This window comes from Borostomias antarcticus (assembly GCF_949987555.1).
Source record: "Borostomias antarcticus genome assembly, chromosome: 2".
NCBI classification, from domain to species: Eukaryota; Metazoa; Chordata; class Actinopteri; order Stomiiformes; family Stomiidae; genus Borostomias; species Borostomias antarcticus.
The window spans coordinates 26,069,199-26,092,964 of record NC_140235.1 but is presented as its reverse complement, the minus strand read 5'-3'; the positions used below and the strand labels follow the sequence as shown (position 1 = coordinate 26,092,964).

Sequence of the window (23,766 nt, the reverse complement as noted above, 5' to 3'; positions counted from 1 at the left end):
ATATCCTGTTCCGACAAAGCCCTCCCCCTTAACAGAGCTGGAAACAAAGTTCTGTGCACTAGCACGACAACAGTAGCCTAAAGAAAACGTGTTTAGATTCAAGACAATGAAACGCTTCAAGGCGGAAGAGACTGCTTACTAAAACTACAAGAGGGAATGGCATCTTAAACTTGCTATAACAGTCAACATTTTTGATTAAAATTGAAAGTTAAATTCAGACTTCATTCCAGAAGAGAGTGACTGGTTGATAAAATGGCTTCTGGGACGTATCTTCCAGAGGGAGATCTCTCCTGTCCTGTGTGCCGCGACATCTTTCAAGATCCTGTCATCCTGGTGTGTAGCCACAGCTTCTGTAAAGCTTGTCTGCATGAATACTGGAGGGGAAAAGAAGAAAGGAAATGCCCAGTGTGTAGGGGAAGGTCCGTGCTTGGCCCCTCTAACCTGGCTCTGAAGAACCTGTGTGAGGCCTTCTTACAGGAGAGAAGTCAGAGAGCTTCAGCAGGGTCTGATGTCTGCAGTCTGCACAGTAAGAAAGTCAAGCTCTACTGTCTGGAGGATGAAACAGTCCTTTGTTTGGTGTGTCGGTATTCAAAACGACACTCCAACCACAGATTCAAACCCATAGAGGAAGCTGCACAAGACTACAAGGTACAGTAGGTCAAAAACATTAAGAAATTAAAAATGAGGACCAAAATCAGCTACTATTTTGTGATATATTGAAATCGCACAAGTACGGATGTGCTTTAATCACTATCATAAAACGGGTTGTTCATGTTTTTAATTCCAGACTGCACTGAAGCCCTTAAAGGAGAAGCTGAAGGTCTTTAATAAAGTTAAACAAACGTGTGATCAAACAGTAGAGCACATTAAGGTAAAGATGTTGAGTAATAAAGATCTTATAGGTAATGACACATTTTACTTAGGGCCAAAATATATTTCTGATCTGCTGCTATATTATGAACCATCTAGACCTCTCAGGTCATCTGGCACAGGTCTGCTTTCTGTCCCTAGAGTTTATTAAAAAAAACATGGAGAATCAGCGTTCAGTTTTTATGCTCCACATATCTGGAACAAACTTCCAGAAAATTGCAGGTCTGCTGCAACTTTCAGTTATTTTACATCAAGACTGAAGTCTTTTCTTTTTGCTGCTGCTTTTTATTAAATCAAATAATTATTAATTCATACACTGCACTGTAACTTTTTTTCCTGTATTTTATTTTTCCTGCATTTTGTTTTAAATGTCCTTTTTTGCATTTCGTTTTATATGACCTTTTGTGTTTCTTGCACTGTCTTGATGCTTTTAATGTCTCATGTAAAGCACTTTGAATTACCTTGTTGCTGAAATGTGCTATACAAATAAACTTGCCTTGCCTTGCCTTGCCTTACTCATTTAACTTTACATCCAGAGTGAATTAACAAAAAAAAGTACTTTAACTAAAGTAAATATTTTGACAGGACCAATTTACGGAAAAGCAGATTGAGGAGGAGTTTACGAAGCTTCACCAGTTTCTACAAGAGGAAGAGGAGGCCAGGATAGCTGCACTGAGGGAGGAAGAGGAGCAGAAGAGTCAGATGATGAAGGAGAAGATTGAGGGTCTGAGCATAGAGATATCAACTCTTTCATACACAATCGGATCCATAGAGGAGGAGCTGAGAGCTGAATACATCTCATTCCTGCAGGTCAAGACAGCATACTGTCTTTCAACTATCTATCTATCTATCTATCTATCTATCTATCTATCTATCTATCTATCTATCTATCTATCTATCTATCTATCTATCTGTCTGTCTGTCTGTCTGTCTGTCTGTCTGTCTAATGTGCATGTGTAATGGCTGGATGGGTAGCCTATTTTTCATGATTAATTTTAACTTTTTGTTCCTCCACAGAACTACAAAGCCACAGTGAAAAGGTAAGTGACCCGCCTTCTGTCTCTCTTTTCTCTGTGGTTCTGAACCCAACCCCAGAGCAACACTGACTCCTGAATGTTCTTCCAGAACCCAGTGCACACTGCCGGATCCACAGCTGGTGTCAGGAGCGCTGATAAACGTGGCCAAACACTTAGCAACCTGACCTACAGAGTCTGGAAGAAGATGCGTGACGTTATCAGATACAGTGAGTACTTCACTGGGTTCATCATGGTCTGCATTCGAGGACAGACGAGCATGTATACAACCAAGGTCACATCAACAGAAACCTGATCTCTCTCTCTTCAGCTCCTGTGACTCTGGACCCCAACACTGCCCACCCACGTCTCATCCTGTCTGAGGATCTGACCAGTGCAAGACTCGGTCATGATAGACAACAGCTTCCTGACACCCCAGAGAGGTTTTATAACTTCCCTAAAGTCCTGGGCTCTGAGGGCTTTGACTCAGGGACACACAGCTGGGATGTTGAAGTCGGGAACAGTACAGACTGGATGCTTGGTGTGATAGAGTCTGTCCAGAGGAAGGGATTTCTAGAGAGGGGAGCCTGGCTAATTTGTCTCCTTGATGGTGAATACAGAGCAGGATCCCTAGCAGGGCCAGTCACTCTCACAGTGACACAGAAACCCCAGAAGATCAGAGTTCAGCTGGACTGGGACAGAGGGAAGCTCTCATTCTCTGACCCTGACAGAAACACACATCTACACACACCTTCACTGAGAGTCTTTCCATACCATTGCAATGCCTGTAGCCTCCAACCTCTGCAGATCTTACCAATGAAGATCTCTCTGTGGCAGTGGAATAGCACTGATATCATACACAGTGGCGATTTTACATTAGGGGCAGTGCCCCACCAGGTGGCGCTGTTGTGCAAGATGCATCTTAGCCTACAACTGTTTCGGAAAAATCTATTTTATAATTAATACAAAATAGTGATTCAGTGACTCAGTCAGTGGTGTAAATAGCATGTATAAATATAATAAACCTGACTGACAATATGTATAGTGCTGTTTTGCAGTAATTCCCTTTGTATGAGTGTGTCACAGACTGCTCTGACTCGGCAGAGGGGCACCGAAGCGTTCTCCCCTACTGTTGCTATAGCGACAATGTGAGCGTGGTCGGGAGTAATGTGAAAAAATATCACGCAGATTTAATTGGGTGGAGGGGCAGAAAAGTCTCTTCCCCTACGAAATCTACCTGGCAACAGGTTTAGCCAGGGAATAATGAAACAACGTTGATCAAAGTTGAACTACTGGGTCATTGTCGATGTCGATCTACGTTAGCCAATGCTGCTAGCTAAAGTTTTGTAGAGATTTAAAGTGTTTTCAGGTGCAACAATGAATAGTTTAGATTATTTGTTGAATGTGCGGTTTAGTACATTGAAACTTGAAGAGAAACTGGAAATAAAACGTTTAGGGCCACACGACCAGAAGAATTGGTGCTGCTTCAGGCTGGAGATAAGGTAACCCGTACCTTCAAACAGGAATGGTTTGAGAAAAAGAAGTGGCTAACTGCTAGCACCTCGAAAAGTGCGCTGTTCGGTTTCCCTTGTATTCTTTTTGGTGGAAACTCTGTTTGGGCATCGTCTGGATTCAAATACATTAAACATCTGTCAGAAAGAACAGCGAAGCATGAAAGCTCTGCGTCCCATCTGAACTGTGCCATGAAGCTGGGTTTACTGGGGCAGCTCAACGTCCAGGCACAACTAGATGATGCGTTTCGCCGTTCCATCGCGGAGCACAACAAACAGACCGAGGAGAATCGGTTTGTTCTGGGGAGGCTGATCACTTTTATTAAACTCTGTGGGAAGTGTGAAATGGGTTTGCGTGGTCACGACGAGTCAGCGAACTCACTGAACCCAGGCATTTTTCGGTGCATTTTTGAGACGATGTGTGAGGGGGACTAATGTGGACAGTGCGCCTTCACTCTAGTAGACTATTTGGGAGTGATATACAGTAAGTGGAGTACTAATAGGTTATGCGTAGTGCCCAGGTCTGATGGGTGCACACTTGTCACTTTCAGAACCCTGGACCGACATGCGCTCTCTTATGGGTCTAAGCCTACTCTGCGTGTGTTAATGTGTCGTTAACTTTGTGTGTTGTAGCCTCTGCTCTGATGTACCTACCGTAGACTAATTGGCTACCTTCAGTTCTTGTGATGGTGACATAATATAAAACTGCCCCTCCAGAAATGCCATGCTAAAATCGCCACTGATCATACATATGGATGTGATGTCATTTTAATTTCCATTTCATTTTCATGTACACCTTCTGCTACTCCATTTTGTGTTTGTTTAATTTCCCTAATGGTGGCGGTGTGGCCTTTCTGCGATATGTACTGTGGTTAAGTAACAATTTGTGCACTTTGTTCATTAGAAAAAAATCCAATACAAAGATAAGTTAAAGATCTTGAAGAGAAACTATACCACAAAAACAGTTTGTGTGTGTGTGTGTGTGTGAAACACGTCATGTCGTTGTGGGTCTTCATTTCAACAGTTTGTTACAAAAGTGATATTTCTTCTCTTTTAGTAGTAAATATGGCTCGTTTTTGCTCCTAGCGGTTTCACTTAATCGATCACATAATGTAGAAGCCTTTCAGGTGCTCCCTCGTTATCTCAGGGGTTCAAACCCCAGTGGGGAAGATTTTTTTTTTATATATAAGCTATGTAAAAATGTGGTAACCTGGTGGTGCTATGTTCAGTTAGTTAATTTAGCAATAGAAATCCATAAGTCTAGGGCCAATGGGCCTAGGATATAGACAATAAACTACCCGTGGAATAGTGGTGGAGCATCCATCGGGGACCCGCTGTAGATCCGCTAGCCTTGTGTTATCTGGGTTTATCCCTTACCTTTGTCCAGGAACAGAAGTTGAACCAATTGCAGCAAAATAGCTAACGTTACAGAAATCATCAGTGTAACTGCTTTAGCCACTGACCGCTACCATTAATGTTATGGAAGCTTTTTTTTTTTTTTTTCTCCTTTTTTTTTCTTTTTTTTATTGAACAAGTTTCAAATATACAAACAATACAGACATGTACTCAACAAAGATATATAAGTAGATAAAATAATTTAAAAAATAAACTTGTCATCCATCTGAAAATACCTCGTTATATACTCTGACAATTCTATTACTCTTTTTAGAATTTATACAACCAAGTGTCTTAATATAATCTCTAGATTCATACAAGTGTTGAAAATGACTGTTTTCAGAGAAATGTTGGTTTAATCTGATCCTGTTAGCTATTTCTAAATTATGATGATTGACCTCTGAGTATGGCTGTCGGCTTGAGTTTTCTGCAAGAAACGGTGTCCCTCTTCCATAGACTTATGAGATAAAGACATTCCATGGCTGGTACACTCTGTGCCAAACACAATTGTTGTGGTTAGGGTTAGGTGGCATAGCTTATCTTGACCAAAACAAGGCCACAGAAGAGACCAGAAAGACAGTCTTATCGGAGAAGAGACGAGGGGGGGGACACTCAAACCACATAAGAACGTTGCAACAAGACCAATGCTTTGATTTGAGTCCAGACAGCATACAGAGAGGTCAACTGTACATTAGACTATATGCCATTGTCTTTTGTATGTCAAACCTTCTGGAATAAACAGCTTTTGATGTCGCTCAAATCCCGTGTTGGAGAGATTCATTTGGAATACATCAGAACAAGGAGACACTGGACTGTGTGGTATTGTGAGAGATTGGGGGCGTCTTTTATTGAAATCAAGACAACGCAGAGCTTAATAAGGACAATAATAAAAGACAACGAAAGTCAACACAAGAAACCTGAGACATTAGGAGTAACTTTAGTTACTCTAGATTTATTAATGTGAAATTTACCGTTGTGTTGTTGACCTGCAGTTCTATGTCGCCACCACAAGAGGCAGTAGTCCCAGCACACCAAAATAAATACACTATGACACCAGAGACTTTCCAGATCCTAGGTGGTGGAGTGAATAAAGTTTAACTCCCATGCGGAAGGTCAGGGGTTCAAACCCCAGTGGGGAAGATTTTTTTTTGTCACTGGATGATAGAAGCTATGTCAAAATGTGGTAACCTGGTGGTGCTATGTCAGTTATTGAATTCATGTGCAGAAAATGAACATTTGAAATACTCCTATTTTGAAATTATACCTACAGTATAGGTGTCTCAGTAATTACCCATTTTATATTAGGCTATACTTTGCATGTATTTACCAGGTAATTGTTACGTAATTGGTGGAGTATGAAAGGAAGGGTTATCCAAAAAATGTAAGTAAGTAAGTTAATTTAGCAATAGAAATCCATAAGCCTAGGGCCAATGGGCTTAGGATATAGACAATAAACTACTGGTGGAATGGTGGTGGAGCATCCATCGGGGACCCGCTGTAGGTCCGCTAGCCTTGAAACAGAACTTGAACCAATTGCAGCAAAATAGCTTACGTTACAGGAATTATCAGTGTAACTGCTTTAGCCACTGACCGCTACCATTAATGTTATGGAAGCTGCTGCTAGTTGTTGTGACTCATGAGCTAACTGGCTGTCCTGCTCTTATAGTGCTGGATTAGCATTGAAAGAATTGGAACTGATGTGTCCAGGCGACAAGACCTATCTTAATTTATCAGACATTATTTCATGTCATTTCAATTCACAGCTATTTCAGTGGCATGACTAGCTTCCATCCTACCAGACCTGAACAGAAACAAGCCAGCCACGCACATAAGCCAGGCTGGACCTGGCCTGGTTTTGAAAGTGGAGTGGAAGTGGAAATGGAGTGGAAATGAGTGAATTCATATGCAATGCCAGTCACTCCTCTCAGTGAGACAGAAACCCCACAGGATCAGAGTTCAGCTGGACTGGGACAGAGGAAAGCTCTCATTCTCTGACCCTGATAGAAACACACATCTACATGTACACACAATCTCACACGCTTTCACTGAGAGGGTCTCTCCTTTCCTTTTCAATAACCACTTTGATGCCAGAAAGACCCCGGTACCTTTAGTTCCTGGAAGTACTTTGCATTCACACAGCGGAGTAAAAGCCCTGCGAAGATTAAACAAATGAGTCCCCTGACGTCAATTCTTCTTCTTCATACGTCATACAAAGAGATGAACAGACATCATTTACGCATGGCACAGCGACGACACTACCACAACATTAAAGCTGCAATCAGTGGTTTTATTTTACCAATAAATTCTCCAAGATGGCAGTAGGAGACTTGTTTACAAACGAAAGGCTAAAACGAAAAGCTAGAGCCATATACTGTAAGGCACAGGGGTGGAACAAAGGCAGAGGCCGGCTATTGACAACAGGCTGAAATACGGGAATAACAACAGACAGGCGACCAATAAAGAGTAATTGAAGTAGGACACTATTAGGAATAGAATAGGCCAATAGGGGTGTTTGGGGGGGGGGGTTGCGAGGGAAGGGGAGTGGGTGGTAGACACTGGTCCAAGGGGATGGGGGGGGATTGGTGGGGAGTCTGTCCAGGGCAGGGCCTCAGGAAAGAAGCTGTTGTGGAACCTCTCCTTCACGTTTAGGATTCTATGGCTCTGTGAAACTATGTGATATCCGGCGGTTTTAATTCGCTTTGACAATGTGAATAAAATCAATGATTGCAGCTTTAATGGGTTCTAAGTTGACCCACCTCTCCATTGAGTTTCATGAAAATCGGTCAGGTAGTTTTTGCGTAATCCTGCTAACAACAAACAAACCAAGAAACGGCTTGTGAATCTGCCCAGTGATTTGGTTCCACGCCTAGATTGAATGGGTTCAAAGGTGGCCCATGCTACACTCTTTCACCCAGTTTCATGAAGATCGGTATAGTTTTGGTGTAATCCTAGTCCAAAAAATGAATAGAGGTAAATGGCCGGCCATGTTTGGGTGACTTGTGGAGGTAAAGAGTGGAGTGGAGGTAAATGTTCATTCATGTTGTTCCATTTAGCCCAGGGGTGGCCAACCCGCGGCTCGCGAGCCGCATGCGGCTCTTTGCCCGTAAATGTGCGGCTCCTCCATTGATTAAAAAAAAAGTTGGCTTGCGGCTCTTCCATCCTTTCATTAAAAAAATAAATTCATTCATTCCATAAGAACGTTTCTCTCTCTCTCTCTCTCTTTTCTTTTCTCTTTTAGTTTATTGCAGATTTGTCATAAAATCATTTCGCTACAGTAGGTCGCGAGGAAGTCGCGTGAGAACCACTTCAAACCAATCATATAGGTATGGGTACATCCAAAGAATGGCTGGAAAGAAATGCGCAGCGAAAAGAAAATATGAAGACGAACACAAGACATTTTTTACCCGAGTGGGAGAGTCATTTTTTCTTCATAGAACGTAATGGTAAGCCATTCTGTCTGATATGCCAGACATCATTGGGACATTTCAAAGCCTCAAATTTCCAGCCCAGCCCAGCCCAGTCCAGTCCAGTCCAGTCCAGCCCAACCCAGCCCAGTTCAACCTAACCCTGCCCAGTCCCGTACAGCCTAACCCAGCCCAGTCCAGTCCAGCCTAACCCAGCCCAGCCCAGTCCAGCCTAACCCAGCATAGTCCAGCCTAACCCAGTCCAGCCCAGCCTAACCCAGCCTAGTCCAGACTAACCCAGCCCAGTCCAGTCCAGCCTAACCCAGCCCAGTCCAGCCCAGTCCAGTCCAGTCCAGCCTAACCCAGCCCAGTCCAGCCCAGCCCAGCCCAGCCTAACCCAACCCAGTCCAAAATATATTATGTCAGAAAATATCTTGTTGTATGTATTAATTTTAGATAAATTAACTTTAAATGTATATTTAATGGACAATAACGTTTTTCTTCTTATTTTAGACTGGGGTGCCTTGGGATTTTAAGTACTTATGAAGGGTTCGGTGACTGAAAAAAAGGTTGAGAAACGCTGGTATATATGGTGTGGCTCTGGGTGGTACCACAGTAATGTTTGTGGCTCTTAGTCTCTGACTGGTTGGCCACCCCTGATTTAGCCTATTAGTTATAGCTCCAAAACACTGACGAAATTTTCCTCAGAGCAGCAAAATGATTCATGCTTTACCAGATCTTTTTTTTTTGATAATATGATTTATAGAGTTTCATTGTTAATGCTTCTGTAATTGAGTGAGAAATACTTTGCCTCCACTCAGTGGTCAGATGATGCCACTACAGTCATGGGAACATTCCTGATACCTGAAACTCAACACAAAACATAAACATTATGATCCATTTGAGTCAGACTCAAATGACCTGCTACATGTGGGTTACGACCTCATAGCCTACAGGTAGACTCACAAGTCAGTCTCTATACTCTGCAGTGGAGATCTCGATAGTCTGGCATCTCGAGACTAGCCTACAGGTATCAGGTCTAATATTAGACATTCACCTGATCAGGAGAAGCTATTGTTGCTGCCGATCACTTGCCTGGGTTAGAAGTGAGAGTGAGAATTGTCATGAAATCAGGAAGGAAGCCCCAACAGATCACTCCTCTGATGGCAGCCCCATCACTTCCTGGTTCTAATTCTCTATTATAACATCAGAACAGAAAACTGGTGACGAGACAGCAGAACTGACGTCTGCACTGTTGTGGAACACCATTGTAGAACAATACAGGCCTGTAGCCAGCATGCTAAGAGGAGGGGGGAAGGGTATTTTTTCTGAAAAAATTGACCTTTTTCGGTGGGGACATATGTCTGGGGGTGTGCCCCCATGAAATTTTGAGCTCCCTGGTGAATTCCCCATTTTCCAGTGAATTTTTGTGCACCAATTTGTGCCTTTTCCACACCAATTTATGGTGGAAATGTCTTTATTTATGTAAAGGAAAACACAAAATTCAGTCACCAGTGGGGTACTGTATTTCACAAAGCTGTCTAACTGAGTAAAAGTAAAACTCAGAAAGCTATTTTTACTTCAGTCCATGTTCCAGATTTGAAGAGTTCCCAGGTTTTACTCATTGCAAAATACTTATCTCCACCAAGGTTATTATAGTTAACGAAAACTAACAAAAAGAAAAAAAAAGAAAACTAGGTGTGAAAAACATTCTAGTTAAAGGTGGGATAGATAGTTTGCTTTTGGCTTTATTTGGTAAAATTGGCATAATATCCTTTCAGCTATCAGTAACAGAAGTGCTCTGAGAATAAACTTGGATCTCCGTGTTTACCGCTGCCTCTGTATTTTGGATTCAAAGAATGCACTGCTCCCGAATGTATTGACCAATCAGGGTCTCTATCTCGCCACAACTACCAGTCATGTTTGGAGGGAGGGACTACAATCATGATTGACAGGAGGGAGGGGCGGGTTCTTTTGAAAAAGATGACCAATTGGAGGCCTTGTTTACGTCAAACTACCTACCCTACCTTTAAAGTCGCACAGAAACCATGGATGTATTACGTTTGAGATCATCTAACTTCCGTAGTTTGATGTATTTCGGACGCAAACAAGCTATGAGGGTGGGGCATGCGTTTAGAGGAATTTGATTGGAACATTGACAAGTGGACGGGTTTTAAGAACTTTAGACAGATTCAATAGAAGGATAGCGTTGATTGACGGGTGGATGTTGTGAAATTATTGGCCTAAAATCTAAGGTACCTGTTGTCGTCATTGCACGTGACCTACCGTTTTCAAGGAAGTAAGAAATTATATACTTTGATATAAGAATACAACAAAAATGAAGTCTCCGACGCAAATTCAGACGAGGCACGTACATCACGCCTGGGGGAGTCAGCAGAGGTTAATCAGTCACGCATGACGCCAGCACCAGCTGACTGTAGCTGTCATAGCATTGGTCAGCTCACTAGAGCGCATGTATTTAAGCTGTCAAAACATGTCATTGTTCGCGCTTGCCATTACTGCTGGTTGTGCATTGTATGCTCGCCCCACCTCCTCCCCTGCTCCTCCTGCGTATGTCGATGTCATCTGTGTCATCATTGCTCTCTGTCCGGGGTAGTTTGTCAGGTATTCCACTAGCGTCGGCTAGTGGATGCCAGAGTAGCCGCTAGCTGGTCTCTGTGGCTTTCCGTGGCGAACGTGGGCCGCTACGTCTCCGAATGGCCATCCAGCGGTCCCTCCGGGCGCCATGGACGCAGAGACACAAGGCTGTATCTCCCGCGGAACCCACGAAGCGTCGGCCCGTGGGGACCAGGGACTATAATGTACAGCAGTATTCCACTAGCGTCGGCTAGTGGATGCCAGAGTAGCCGCTAGCTGGTCTCTGTGGCTTTCCGTGGCGAACGTGGGCCGCTACGTCTCCGAATGGCCATCCAGCGGTCCCTCCGGGCGCCATGGATGCAGACACTAGGCTGTATCTCCCGCGGAACCCACGAAGCGTCGGCCCGTGGGGACCAGGGACTATAATGTACAGCAGTCCTCCTGTAGCACTCTTTGACGGTCTTAGTGGGCTGAGTTACCTCCGAGCGTCTTCCCGATCGCGGCCCACTCTGATCGTCATTGAGGCAGGGGGCTAGATGCCGTTCCCCCTTCCTGGCTCTCTGGGCCAAGGGCTTGGCCCAGAGGGGGGGAACACCTAGATTGCCTCCCACGCCGGTGGAGCGCTTTCCACGACGGTGGAAGGCAGGGGGCCCCCCGGACAGAGCACACCGCCAAAATTCATATGCTATGTATTATGCCGCTTGTATAATAAATGTTCAAATTTGACAAAAGTGATCTCGACTGAAGTAGAATTTTGTATTTTTTTTGGCATATATCGTTGAATAGGTGAACACTATGACCAATTATGTGAACCAAAATGGGACAGAATGCTTTTTTCATTTCAGTGCGACTAAAAATGAAAACTAAGCTTTACAAAAAAGATAACTAGCAAACTGTATTTTGTTTTTACAAGACTACAGTAACTAAAATACACTAAAATAATAGAGAAAATGTCTTTAGATTTAGTCTTTTTCATTTCATACATAAGCCTTGTATTTTGGGTGCATATGAAATCTATCCTCCATTTTTTTTAGCTGTGCTCCTGCGCAGAAGTAGCCTGACGTGCGCCAGATGGTTTGTTTCACAAGGAGTAACTTGAGCTCGTGAGATTGGCCTCATGAGGCTAGGCAGAATAGTGAAAATAAAAATATAATAAAAAAAACTATAATTAAGCATTTTCAAAAAATAAAAACTTCACTAAACTAGCAAACCCACTTTAGAAACTAGGCCTAATTAAAACTAAACTGAAATTAGCAAAAAGTTAAACGATCCACATCTTCGTCAAAACGTGTGTAGGTTGCTAGCTCAGCTCGTTGTCGCCGACAAAGCACGGGGGGGGGGGGCAGGCGACGCCTTCTCACTCCAGTGGGGCGCAGGGAAAAAGGGTTGCAGTTCAAAAGCCTACATGCTGTGAGCACTCTTAACCACCTTCAGCATGAAGGTACGGACGCAACAGCCTTGCTCGCATCACCGGCGATGACGAGGTAACAGGGCTGTGTAGACAAAGCACACAAGTCACCGACACAATTGCCCGACACGCAGGTTTGAAAATTGAGCCCCCCCGTTTGAGACAGAGCTTCCAGCTGACGTGGAATGGGTCAACGCCATCGGTTCTGCAAACCACCATGCCCCGGGCCGGTCTGGGGCTCACAGAACGACTGATAAACCCTCCGACCCTGGCCCACAACGAATAGAATGAGGGGGGGAATGTAGGCCTACAGGAGAGTCCTCAGCCATGTGTCGTGCGCGAACGTGTCCACTCCCAGAGGGGGCTGGTCCCGTGGAGTCGGGGAGAAGCATAGAGGTGAGTGCGCCTTCTCCTTCAATGCTTCAACAGGCTCACCTTGTTGCGACACAATCCGTAGGTGCGGTCTCCACTCGCCCTGGCGTGGGCTTCCCCGAGACATCAGGTTAGGGCCGACAGCCAGCGGCGCCGAGCCGGTGAGCGAACCCCTCCTTGACGGTTGATGCGAGACACAGTGGTCTGATTGTCCGACCGCACCGACACATCGCGCCCTCGTAAGAGGCGGGCGAAGTGACACAGGACCAGCAACGGTCTCGAGCTCCAGGAGGTCGACGCGGCGCTGCTCGTCACCGGCCCACCCCCCCCCCCACGTTCTTCGGTGAGCGTTGCCTGGTAACGTGGGTGACCACTAGGAGATAAGCGCCCTGTGGGGCAGAGCTCCACGAAATAGAATGGTAACACGCAGATAAGGGATGGGTCTGAATTGAATCTGATTGCCACTGATTGGGCGACCACATGAATTCCCGCCACTGATTGGGTAGTAACAAATGAGGCTTATCCCCAAAACTTGCATGCGTTGTCAGACTAGACACCAAGTGACATTTAAAAAATAATGGAATATTAGAGCTGCTGCGCAGCACGAGTTCTGGTGAATAGTAGTACACTAACTTCCTATGTTAAATGCAATTATGCAAGTCACTTTGGATAAAAGTTTCCACTAAATGACTAATGTAATGCAAACAGCCAAAGACATGCAATGCTGTTGGCAACTAGCCAAATAATGAATCTTAGCTGTGTTGCTTAAAGTTGAAGATTGAGGGTGGATGTCATTATTGGTTGAAATTGTTTGTCCAACTACTGTACGCAAGCACAGTTTTACATGGAAAACATGACTGGATTTTGATAGCATACTGTGTCAATCCAGGGCCCTCTCAAACCAAAATGCCAGTGGCCGCTAGCTGTGGGACTGCAGTTCCCAGAACCCCACAGGTTGTGGGCTAGAGAGCTTAATGATTACCTGGGCTGATTGCTGAGGCAGGTGTGGACAATCAGCCAAGTCCCCTCATCAAAAACTGGAAAGCCCAGGCCAGAAGAAGCCTGGGAGAAGAGGGGTGAGGCAGAAAGCATGCTGCATCATGTGGATTTAGTTTGAGATCTTTCATGTTTGTTTATTAAAGAGACAACCTCTGGCCATTTTCTGCAACTTGCTTCCTTGTCTGTGTGCCACTGCCATTTGTGGTCTTCCCCGTCCCCCAGTGGCCAAAATACAAAATAAACAAACTAGGAGAAAGTGCATGAGGTGTAAGAGGAGGAAGACGAGGAGGAGACGATGACAAATACGTGTGCTCTAGTTGCCCAGACCATAATTTAAACATTTAAAAATAAAAATGTAAATCATATCACGGCACAATTCCTGAGTATGCATTAGTATTTTTATTCAGCATCCCCCTGGGCTTGAACTCTTGAGCTACCTGCCGTGTGAAAAGCCATAGATGGTTTCACACTGACAAGCAATCAAGGGTGCATGTTAATGTCACAGGTGTATGTGGAGGTTTCAGAAGTTAAAAAAAGTTTGTTAAAGGCGCCACAAGGGGTAAAAAACTAAACAAAGAGGTACACACAAGTGGAAAACAAGACAATCCCTGAGTAGAGATTAGCATGTTTATTCTGTATCACCCGGGGCTTGAACTCACAACCAGACAACAAGGGAAGATCATGTTCTTGTTTGAGCCAAGTGAGAAGCTGGCTGTTTGACCTAAAAAAAACTAAATGTCACAGCTAGATATTTACGCCATAGGAATCCTGCATGAACATATTAGTAGGCCTACATGCTGGCCAGATGAAGCAATGCAAACAAAAGCAAACAAAATAAATGGTAACAGCTACAACAAACCAGTAACCGGTACAAATTAAACAATATTGTTTAAAAAAAAAAGTCATGTCACAGCACAGAGGAGTATGCATTATCATTTTTAAATTCTTCATCCCCCTGGGCTTGAACTCTTGTTGAGCTACCTGCCATGTGAGAAGCCACAGATGGTTTCACACTGACTTAAACATCAATCACAAGGGTTGCATATACTGTAAATGTCATGGGTGCAAGTAACATGGCCGTTTCAGCAGTTTCCACAAAATGTTTGTTAAAATAAAGGCACCACGAGTGGCAAAAACAAAAACCAAAGACTGAACAACAAAACCAAGGTATACACTCAACAAGTGGAGAACAAAATACAGACACTTACAAGTTGGCACAGGACAACACCAGGGATAATGCACAGCTACAGCAAATAATGAACAGACAAAGAACAAGAGGGGTGCTACTTGTAGGCTATATATACACAGACTAACAAGGCGGGTGGAAAACAATCAAACAATCAATGGCACAGGTGTCCTCTCAATCACTCAATTTAGCCAATTGTAGTCCTAGGGTCCACTATTGGGGCAGGGTTGCCAACAACAACGTCTCTGATTGGTGAAGACATTGCTGTTCCACTATAGGATTGTGGGTAGTGTATTTTTTCCTGTATGAACAGCAGTAGTTTGAGGGGACAGACTTCAAAATACTGTCAAAAATACAGTTTTTGAAATAAAATTCTGAAAATGTTCACTACATCTACCATATCATGAAAATTGTGTCATTTTTTGAGCGAGTATTTGCAGTAGCCTAGCTTCATACAGTAGCCTACTGTTCAAAACATTTTGATGCGCTGTGGGCTCAATTTTTGATATTTAAAAAATCAGTGAACATAATTTGTGAAGGACAGTCTGAAGATGTAGTGTAGCAATTGAGGTGTTCATTGACCAAAAATTGTGGGAGGAGTAGGGTTTGATAGGTTTTTCAGTTTTCGAGAAATACTGTGTTAAAACCTGATAATGCAGTAAGACTACTGTATTGCTTTCAAAATTGTATTCTCCTGTAGATCAAATGTTCTCATTTAATATTATCCCCGCTGAGTCAACACATAGTGTACAGTAAGCAAGAATCGAGAATAGTGTGTGTGTGTGTGTGTGAGAGAGAGAGAGAGAGAGAGAGAGAGAGAGAGAGAGAGAGAGAGGGGCCTAGCTGCTGACACACGATTGTAAGCATTTGTGCAGTGTGCAGAAATTAGTTGACTACTTTTGCGATACCAGCGTATAGGCTAATGGTTCACAGAGATGTCACGGCGAGTAAAGAGAATAAAAGTATGCCAACCGCCATTTGAAATTTTTAATGTATGACTGTGTGTGTGTCTGTGTGTGTATGTTTGTGTGTGTACTACAGTATTAGGCAGTCACACAGTTCAGCTTGATTTGTTGTTTGTTGCAGAACTGACAGCTTGGCTGCAGCTTGAGGCAGGAAGGGTGTGAGCGCTGGGTGGTTTCCTCCCCCTGTATCTGGTGATGAAAACCCAGAGAGGGTGTGCTCTCATGTAGGTTTTTGTGGTTGAGAGAAAGAGAAAGAGAGTGTGAGAGAGAGAGAGAGAGAGAGAGTGAGAGAGAGAGAGAGGAGAGGAGTAAGCTTTTTCTGCATTCTATAGCCTAGTAGCTGCAGTGCATAGGCTATAGCCTCCATGTCAGGCGAAGTGAAATAGGTCAAGTGAAATAAAATATCTGATCATTTCATTGCAGTTGGGTGTGAAATGTATTTGATAGAAACATAATTAGTTACACTTTTGCGTTTAAAATACATGATCAAGATCTGAGAGCAGCTATATGCAACCTGACGCATCAAGGAAGACGTTGATCTGATTCAGTAATCTCAAACTAGAAGATAATATCCACTGTAGTTTCATGGAGCATTCTGACCCTATAGGCTTGATAACCGGTCTGTGATCTCAGTTGTCCATGTGACTTGGTTTCCGTTGCTTGCCTGCTTCCGCAAATACTAAGAGGCATCGTTCAGCGCCGAAGAGATCATTCGCTCGCGTGCATGAGAGACTCGACGCTGCCTGCATCGCCGAAACCCCGAGATATGGTCAGGAGCTCAACCGTCGGTGGCTTGGGAGACCCACACCTAACCGCCAGGGTAAGTAAAGCATGGAAGCCCAGTCATGCACTCACAGTAGCCTCATCAATGATGAATATGATTAATCTTGCATCTTCAGGGCAGTATTAGGGCACATTGTAACTTTGTGTTGAATCCATTCACGGGCTTTTTCTGAGGTTCCATGCAACAAAATGAGCATTTTGCAATATTTTGGTGGAATAATTTTCTTAGTATCAATGGTCAAGTAGCCGACGGACCCTAAGCATGCAACGTGTAGGCTACCTGTCTTGAAGTTACAGAGATAATGGGGGGAAATTGAAGACAAAATCATGATCATAATCAAAATATTGAATTCATTTATTTATGTAACCTAATAAAATGCATGGTTCTTCAGTGCCCAACTACAACAAATATCACAATAAGCATAATAAAGAATTGGATTTACAATTTAACCCAAGTCATTCATTCCCGTGTGTGTGAAGTGTGTGAAGCAAGTAGCCTATATTGAAACTAAGTACAGTAAGGAAATTAGAATTTAAACAACTGTTCTTTTTCTTTCAAGGTTATCAACCTAATTGTTCAGTTCTATATGAATTCAGTAATAACAAAGGAAGCAAATACTGTAACAAAAACATCTTCAATAAACACTGAACGAAGATAAAGAAAAGTTGTTTAATACCTCCTTTGGGCTTTTTTCAAGTTTAGGCAGAAGTTAAGCCGGAAAAATACCAGATAACTTGACAGTGTGCATCATGTAGTCTATTTACAATGTATCATGTCATCTATTTTCTTGAATAAAGTGTCCCATGTTGTGTTTTGTAGCCTCGTGTCTACACTTTTCATACGCACATTTGATATTGTTCATGGAATTAATATATACACTAGCATGACAAACAGCATGGAAACAGTAGCCTATACAAACTGATTGATTCAGTTTACTAATCAAATACCAAAATAGCCACATTTCACAGTCACAGACACAGTCAGTCTAACCCTGCAAATGTCATTCTATAAGGGGAGAGGCGGTGTTGTCTCACATTGACCTTGGCCTGTCTACCTGCTTCCATTATGCTCACCTTTGACATTTTGGAATTTTCCAAACGCTTCAACCGGGGTCTGGCCCACAGTGGAGAGTGACTAAACCCTCTAATTCTCCCTCTTTGTCCTCTCCTTCTCCTCCCACTCGCAGTGAGGATGTGAAGATGCACGTCCACGGCATCAGCCCCACCCTGCTCTGCCTCACCCTCTGGTCCAGCTGGGGTCTCCTGATGCCAGTCTGCTGCCACCCCCACCATGGCCCTTGCCGACTGGTAAGACGCCAGCCTGGTGGGAGTCTGACCCTTTCCATTCTGTAAAAATTGAAGAGCTATAATAACTATTAAGTCAGTTTGTTCAGTGATTAACAGCTTGAGCATCAGTGGAGTTTTGTTCTGTTTTTAGATGGAATCAACTGTTTTGCCTCTTCAACATTAACATTATCAGTCTGTAAGCACTATCAGTTGAACTAAACTAAATAAATCATAAGAGAATAGTTCTGTCAAAAAGAGTGTTGCAATTTATAGCAACTTTGTGACAAAACATTCTAGCAGGGAATTCTGAGGCTTAAGAGGAACTACTTTAAATTGTTCTTTCTTTTTTCAGATCTGTAAAAAAAACTCTCGACAAAAAAACTCTCGATAAAAAATACATTTTTTAGGGGGTATTTATCACATTTAATTTCCTCCTAAGAGTTGCGCTGTTAGGTAATGAGAAAGACAGTTAATTTATGAATTCTTGGCTTGTTTGTCTTCGTGGTTATCGCTGTAGTGCAAGGGTGACATTAAAAGCCTCTGGGAAATTGAGTTCACCAGAGCCTCAGCGTGTACTGTGGTTTGAGAGGGAAGAGAGAACACACGCTGCCACAACATACAACTATCCAAGATGAAAAGTAAAAATGTGCAAACCTTAAATGCAGTAGGTGAAGCTATCGCAGAAAGAATGGAGCTACTGTTGGTTTTAAGACTTCTTTCAAGCTAACCGAAGTACTGTTTCAGCCTTTCTCTCACATACCACACACACGCAAGCACACACGCGCGCTCACACATAAACATATACACACAAAGAAACACACGCACACTTAAACCATTCTCTCTCTCAACAGATCCAAAGGACGGCCCTCTGTAATGACGGCCAGCTGGCCTCTGTGCCTGTGGGACTGCCTGATGACCTAGAGGAGCTCCATCTGAACCACAATCATATCCCCATGCTACAGGACACTGCTCTCTCAGCCTATCCCTCCCTTCACAGCCTTAGCTGCGCAGACAACAGTTTGGAGACAGTAGGGTCTAGGGTCTTTTATGACGCGCCCCGGATTGAAAGCCTAAATTTCGCCGTCAATAATCTTCACGTCGGATACCAGGAAACAGCCCGAGCGCTGCTGACGCTCTCCAAGCTTAGGGTTTTGGATCTTTCTGAGAACCGGCTGACTGAAAACATGGCCTCAGTACTCCTCCAGAACATGACGTCGCTGGAGTACCTGAACCTGTCCAGAAACTTTGTGTCGAGGCTGGACGAGAGCTCTTTCCGGGACCTCCACCAGCTCAAGGAGCTGGACCTTCAGAGGAACGTGCTGTTTGAGATCGACAGAGCGTTCGACCACATGTATCAACTCCAAAGGCTCAACCTGGCCTTCAACTACCTCCCCTGCCTGGTCGAGTTCGAGATGACTCAACTGGTAGTCCTGAACGCCAGTCACAACTCCATTGAGTGGTTCATCGCCAATCAAGCCCTTGACGATACCTTCCAGCTGGAGACTCTGGATCTCACGGACAACAAACTGCTCTTTTTCCCCTTCCTGCCCAACCGGAGTCGCCTGCACACCCTCTACCTCTCCCAGAACAGACTGAGCTTTTATGAACATTTGTCGGCGAACGCTGCCTCCCCTAACTGGACCACCAGTGTCCATTTCTACAACCTGAGGGGCAATGTCAGCAATATCACTGCCCAGCTGTGGGACGAAGGCCTGCATGGGGACATCTCCTCTCTAGAGCTTCTGGATCTGAGCGGTAATCTGGTGGACTACTTCCCCCAAGGGTTCATCAGCAAAATGCCAGTTCTGTCCAGACTTAGGATGCGGAACAACTGCTTGAAGGTCTTGGACCTAAATCAGGACAAGCTGCCGGGGAGCCTGTATGAGTTGGATGTGAGCAATAATAACCTGATAGAGGTGCGCGTTGATCTGAGATCTGCGAGGGAACTTGGCAACCTGACTTACCTGAACCTGAGCCTGAATCACCTGCAGAGGCTTCCCGCTGGGTTGTTCCCATCTTTGCCGAGCCTCGGCTCAGTGGATCTCAGTTACAACAGTGTTGGGATCTGTCCGTCCGAGGTAGCGGACCACAGCTACTCTGACTGTGTGGTTTGGACAAACGTCTTTTCTCTGAGACAGCTCAGCCTGGCAGGATGTAATCTGGGGAGACTTCCGGCATCAGCATTCGAAGGGACGCCCTTAACTCACCTTGAACTGTCCAACAACCCCAAACTCATTATCGAGCCCAGATCCATTCAGGGCCTGAGCAAAACCTTACAGCATCTGGGCTTGGGGAACACAGGCTTACGAGATTTTGACTTCTCCCCTTTTCAGCATTTGAGGTCTTTGAACATTTCTGTGAACACTCTCACCCAGCTTCCCTATTCACTGCTAAGTCTTCATCTAAGGCTGCTGGATGTGAGGGACAACAAACTCAACACTATTCCTTCAGTTCAGGCAAACATATTAGCCCAGACACTCCAGACTGTCTTTCTCAATGGAAACCCATTCAACTGCTGCCAGTCAGACTGGTACCGGACGTTTGAGAGCACGAAAACACTTATTATCGTTGACAGTCCACATATTAGATGTCAGGATGACACTCAAAGGACACACGGAGTGGCACGTTTAGATTCTCTTGTTTGTGGTGGCGAAGAGGGGGAGTCCATTTTGTGGTACTTAGTGCTCTTTGTTCCTGTCTGCTTCTCCCTTATAGGCATTTCAATCATTTTCCTCCTCACATTTAGGCCTAGACTGCTACCCAAAACCATTAAAAAGAAGTGCTGGAGGCCTGAACCTTATTAGGAGATGGGACACATTGTTGTTATGTGAAAGAGGCAAATTATGGGTCAGTGTGGGTCATATGATGGATCAATGAGTATGTGGCCTACTGTGCATTGATTCACAAATATAAATAAAAAATTAATAATAATTTATGGTCCAAAACCTGTTCAATCAACTGTACTGTATTGCTATTAATCTGGACAACCTTGGTGGATGCTATGTTTGTGGTATTTGTGGTATAGATTCTTGTAAAAACATTTTTATTGATCAGATAAACTGGTGATCTACTGATCAGATTAAATGAAGAGCTAAATTATCCTAGGTGTGTATTCCATTCAGGTTTCTCCCATATAGAATCAGAAACAGGTTTATTTTCAAGTAGGTATACTAGGAATTTGTTTTGATCTATAACAAAAAGCAAATACAAGACAGGGCAGTGCAAACCATGTGTGCATTGTTACACTTAATAAACCCAATGTGGTTCACACCAACTCTCAAAGGAAGGCGCTGATGTGAGAGTGTGGCTGCACTCACCATCATGTGTCTTGTGGCATGCTGGTGTATGTGTGTGCGGGGGCCGTGTGTGTGTGTGTGTGTGTGTGTGTGTGTGTGTGTGTGTGTGTGTGCGCGCGTGTGGTTTGCACATGTGTGTGTGCATATGCAGAAGTAGTGTGATGCAAACCGTAGCTAAAAGCAGCAGAGGAAACATGAAATTTCCTGTTTTGCTGAAATCTGCAGCGACTGCCCAGTTTTATATCTCAGAAAGGGGGAGGGTATGAGACCCTCCCCCCCCACCCCAGTCGTTTGTCACACATCTGCAACAGTCAAGTTGATTCCCCCAGTTAAGTGTTTCAATTCACCCCGCTTTCTCTAGGCCTTGTAGCGAAGGGAGCAACTGCATCCATCACATTGACTACAGTCTGTCCTAGTTATTTTAAGCCTCGTTGTGTGTGTGTGTGTGTGTGTGTGTGTGTGTGTGCGCACAGATGTGCGGTCCACAGCAGGAGGGTCGTGGAGGGTTGTGTGGAGCCGTGGAGCGCAGATCGTGCAGGCCTAACCAGAGTTTAACCCAGAATACCGCTGTGGTGATGCTCTGGGTCATGGTGGTTGGAACAGAGACAGAAAGAGGAGCAAAGCCGAGAGGCCTCGAGAGAAGCAGGGGACTTGAGCAGCGGCGTCCCCCGGCGAGGGCTGACATCGTTCTGGATGCGATGGCTTGCACAAGCAGCTGAGCATAGATTTGGGCCGTTGTCCTGTTCTTAGAAAAGGCTGTCAGTGTGAAGTTTAGAATTTCTAATTTCCATGAGCTACTCAATGTGTTGCTTCCATCCCTGACGAGATCTCTGCCTTATGGGACAAAACTCACTTTGGATGTCAAATTAGGAGTTTACAAGGCATATCGACGACAAACAGAAAACACCAGCATGATAAGTAGGCCTAGATTTGCCGAGCTTGATCTGGACTGTCTTGGTCTTACTATCTGATGAAAGAGGAAGCATGTTTTCACAAAGCAAGATAAGATACAAAATTAATGATGGTGATGTTTTCAGATATTTAAAAGTATGCCTTCGCCAACAGGTTTACCCTATAAGGAGTTGTCATGCGAGCCAGGTAGCACGCTATGTGGGTTGCTATCTGGCGGAAGCAGCGTGGGTCCCCATGTTGTGTTCACACTCCTATTTTTGGGAAGGAACCGCACGGGCCCCTCAGCATGAGGCTGAAGTAACGGGCAGCACCAGAGCAGGAAATCAACAGGCCGCTCGCTGAGCTCCACTTCCACTTAACCCTTTCCTCTCCACACTTGGGGAAGCAGCTGTGGTGTGACCCAGGGGTTACAGCGCTAAGTAGATTAGGCTATCATGTTGAAGCATCTGCAGCTCCAGTAGGGAAATAGAATGTACAGCCCCAGATGGACAATCAAGTTGTATTTTGTTACATTCTGGTGAACACACAAACTGATTGGGAAAGCTTGGGGTCAGTGTTGCGAAAAAAATTTGGAATGTGCTGTGTAAGCAGTAGGCTAGGCTATTGCAGATGTCATCTCATAAATTGACGCAGGCTAGTTGCTCCATAAAATGTGTAATTTTGGAAAGTATGGTTTGAATATGTTGCCCAATGGGTCAGTTTCTTAGTGTGTGTACAATCTCGGAGTTAACGGTAGAACATTTCACTACTGGTAGCCTACCTCCGATACAGTATGTGACAAATGAACCTGAGAAACCAGGCCAGGTCCAGCTGGCTCATGTGTGTGGCTGGCTTGTTTCTGTTCAGGACTGGTAAGATGGAAGCTAGTCATGCCACTGAAATTGAAATGACATGAAATAATGTCTGATAAATTAAGATAGGTCTTGTCGCCTGGACACATCAGTTCCAATGCTAATCCAGCACAATTAGAGCAGGATAGCCAGTTAGCTCATGAACTCACACAACTAGCAGCAGCTTCCATAACATTAATGGTAGCAGTCAGTAGCTAAAGCAGTTACACACTGATAACATAAAATAATCCCCACCGGGTCGTGAACCTTGGTCTCCCGGGTAGGAGTCCAATGCTCTGACCACTACTCTATTTGTGCAGTGGAGAGGCAGGTTTGTTTTGGTGTCTTTCTTCCAGTCCCTAGTGTGGGTTGGGGTTAGAATAAGGGTTGGGACATGATCTGACCTATAAGGCAGAGGGTAAAGGCTGGACATGTGGAGGTTTTGGTTATAGTCCCATATAGTCATCCCCACCGGGTCTTGAACCCCAGTCTCCCGGGTGGGAGTCCAATGCTCTCACCACTACTCTACTTGTCCAGTGGAGATCAGCGGGTTGATTTTGGTGTCGTCCTTGTTTTTGTTGTGCTGGGACTACTGCCTCTTGTGGTGCCAACAAAGAAATGCAGACCAACATTGAGTGACGGAGTAAGGGAGTGATAACCGGGCAAACGCTATACTTGGTGCGCTGGCTTACAGCCACGCACAAAAATGGGAACTGTGATAAAGGATTTCAGTAGCTTGTGTCAAGGCTGACCTCTATTGGCCAGTTCCGGGTACTACAGAAATTCAAAGCAGAAACTGGTTGCGGTAATAAAAACAAACAAGTCACATTTTCTTACTTTAATACATCATTGCATATATATATATATAATATTTTACAATTCTATATCAGTTAAACAAATAACAATAAGCAGCAATAAGCCTTTATAATATACTGTA

At 44.2% G+C, this 23,766-nt stretch overlaps 1 protein-coding gene and 1 pseudogene across 2 annotated transcripts; both read left to right on the top strand.

The window, feature by feature from the left end:
* Window positions 1–252: 252 nt before the first annotated feature.
* LOC311322065 (E3 ubiquitin-protein ligase TRIM35-like) lies at window positions 253–12,759 on the top strand (annotated as a pseudogene). Its single transcript has 6 exons — window positions 253–648; window positions 1,456–1,680; window positions 1,888–1,910; window positions 1,996–2,113; window positions 2,215–2,719; window positions 12,558–12,759. The product of its transcript is annotated as an E3 ubiquitin-protein ligase TRIM35-like (transcript).
* A 4,811-nt stretch (window positions 12,760–17,570) lies between these two features.
* On the top strand, window positions 17,571–20,595 carry nrros (negative regulator of reactive oxygen species; the record flags this gene model as incomplete). Its single annotated transcript, XM_084454065.1, has 3 exons — window positions 17,571–17,635; window positions 17,692–17,812; window positions 18,643–20,595. 3 exons carry the CDS (start codon window positions 17,571–17,573, stop codon window positions 20,593–20,595), a joined length of 2,139 nt encoding a protein of 712 aa, XP_084310191.1.
* Window positions 20,596–23,766: the final 3,171 nt, after the last annotated feature.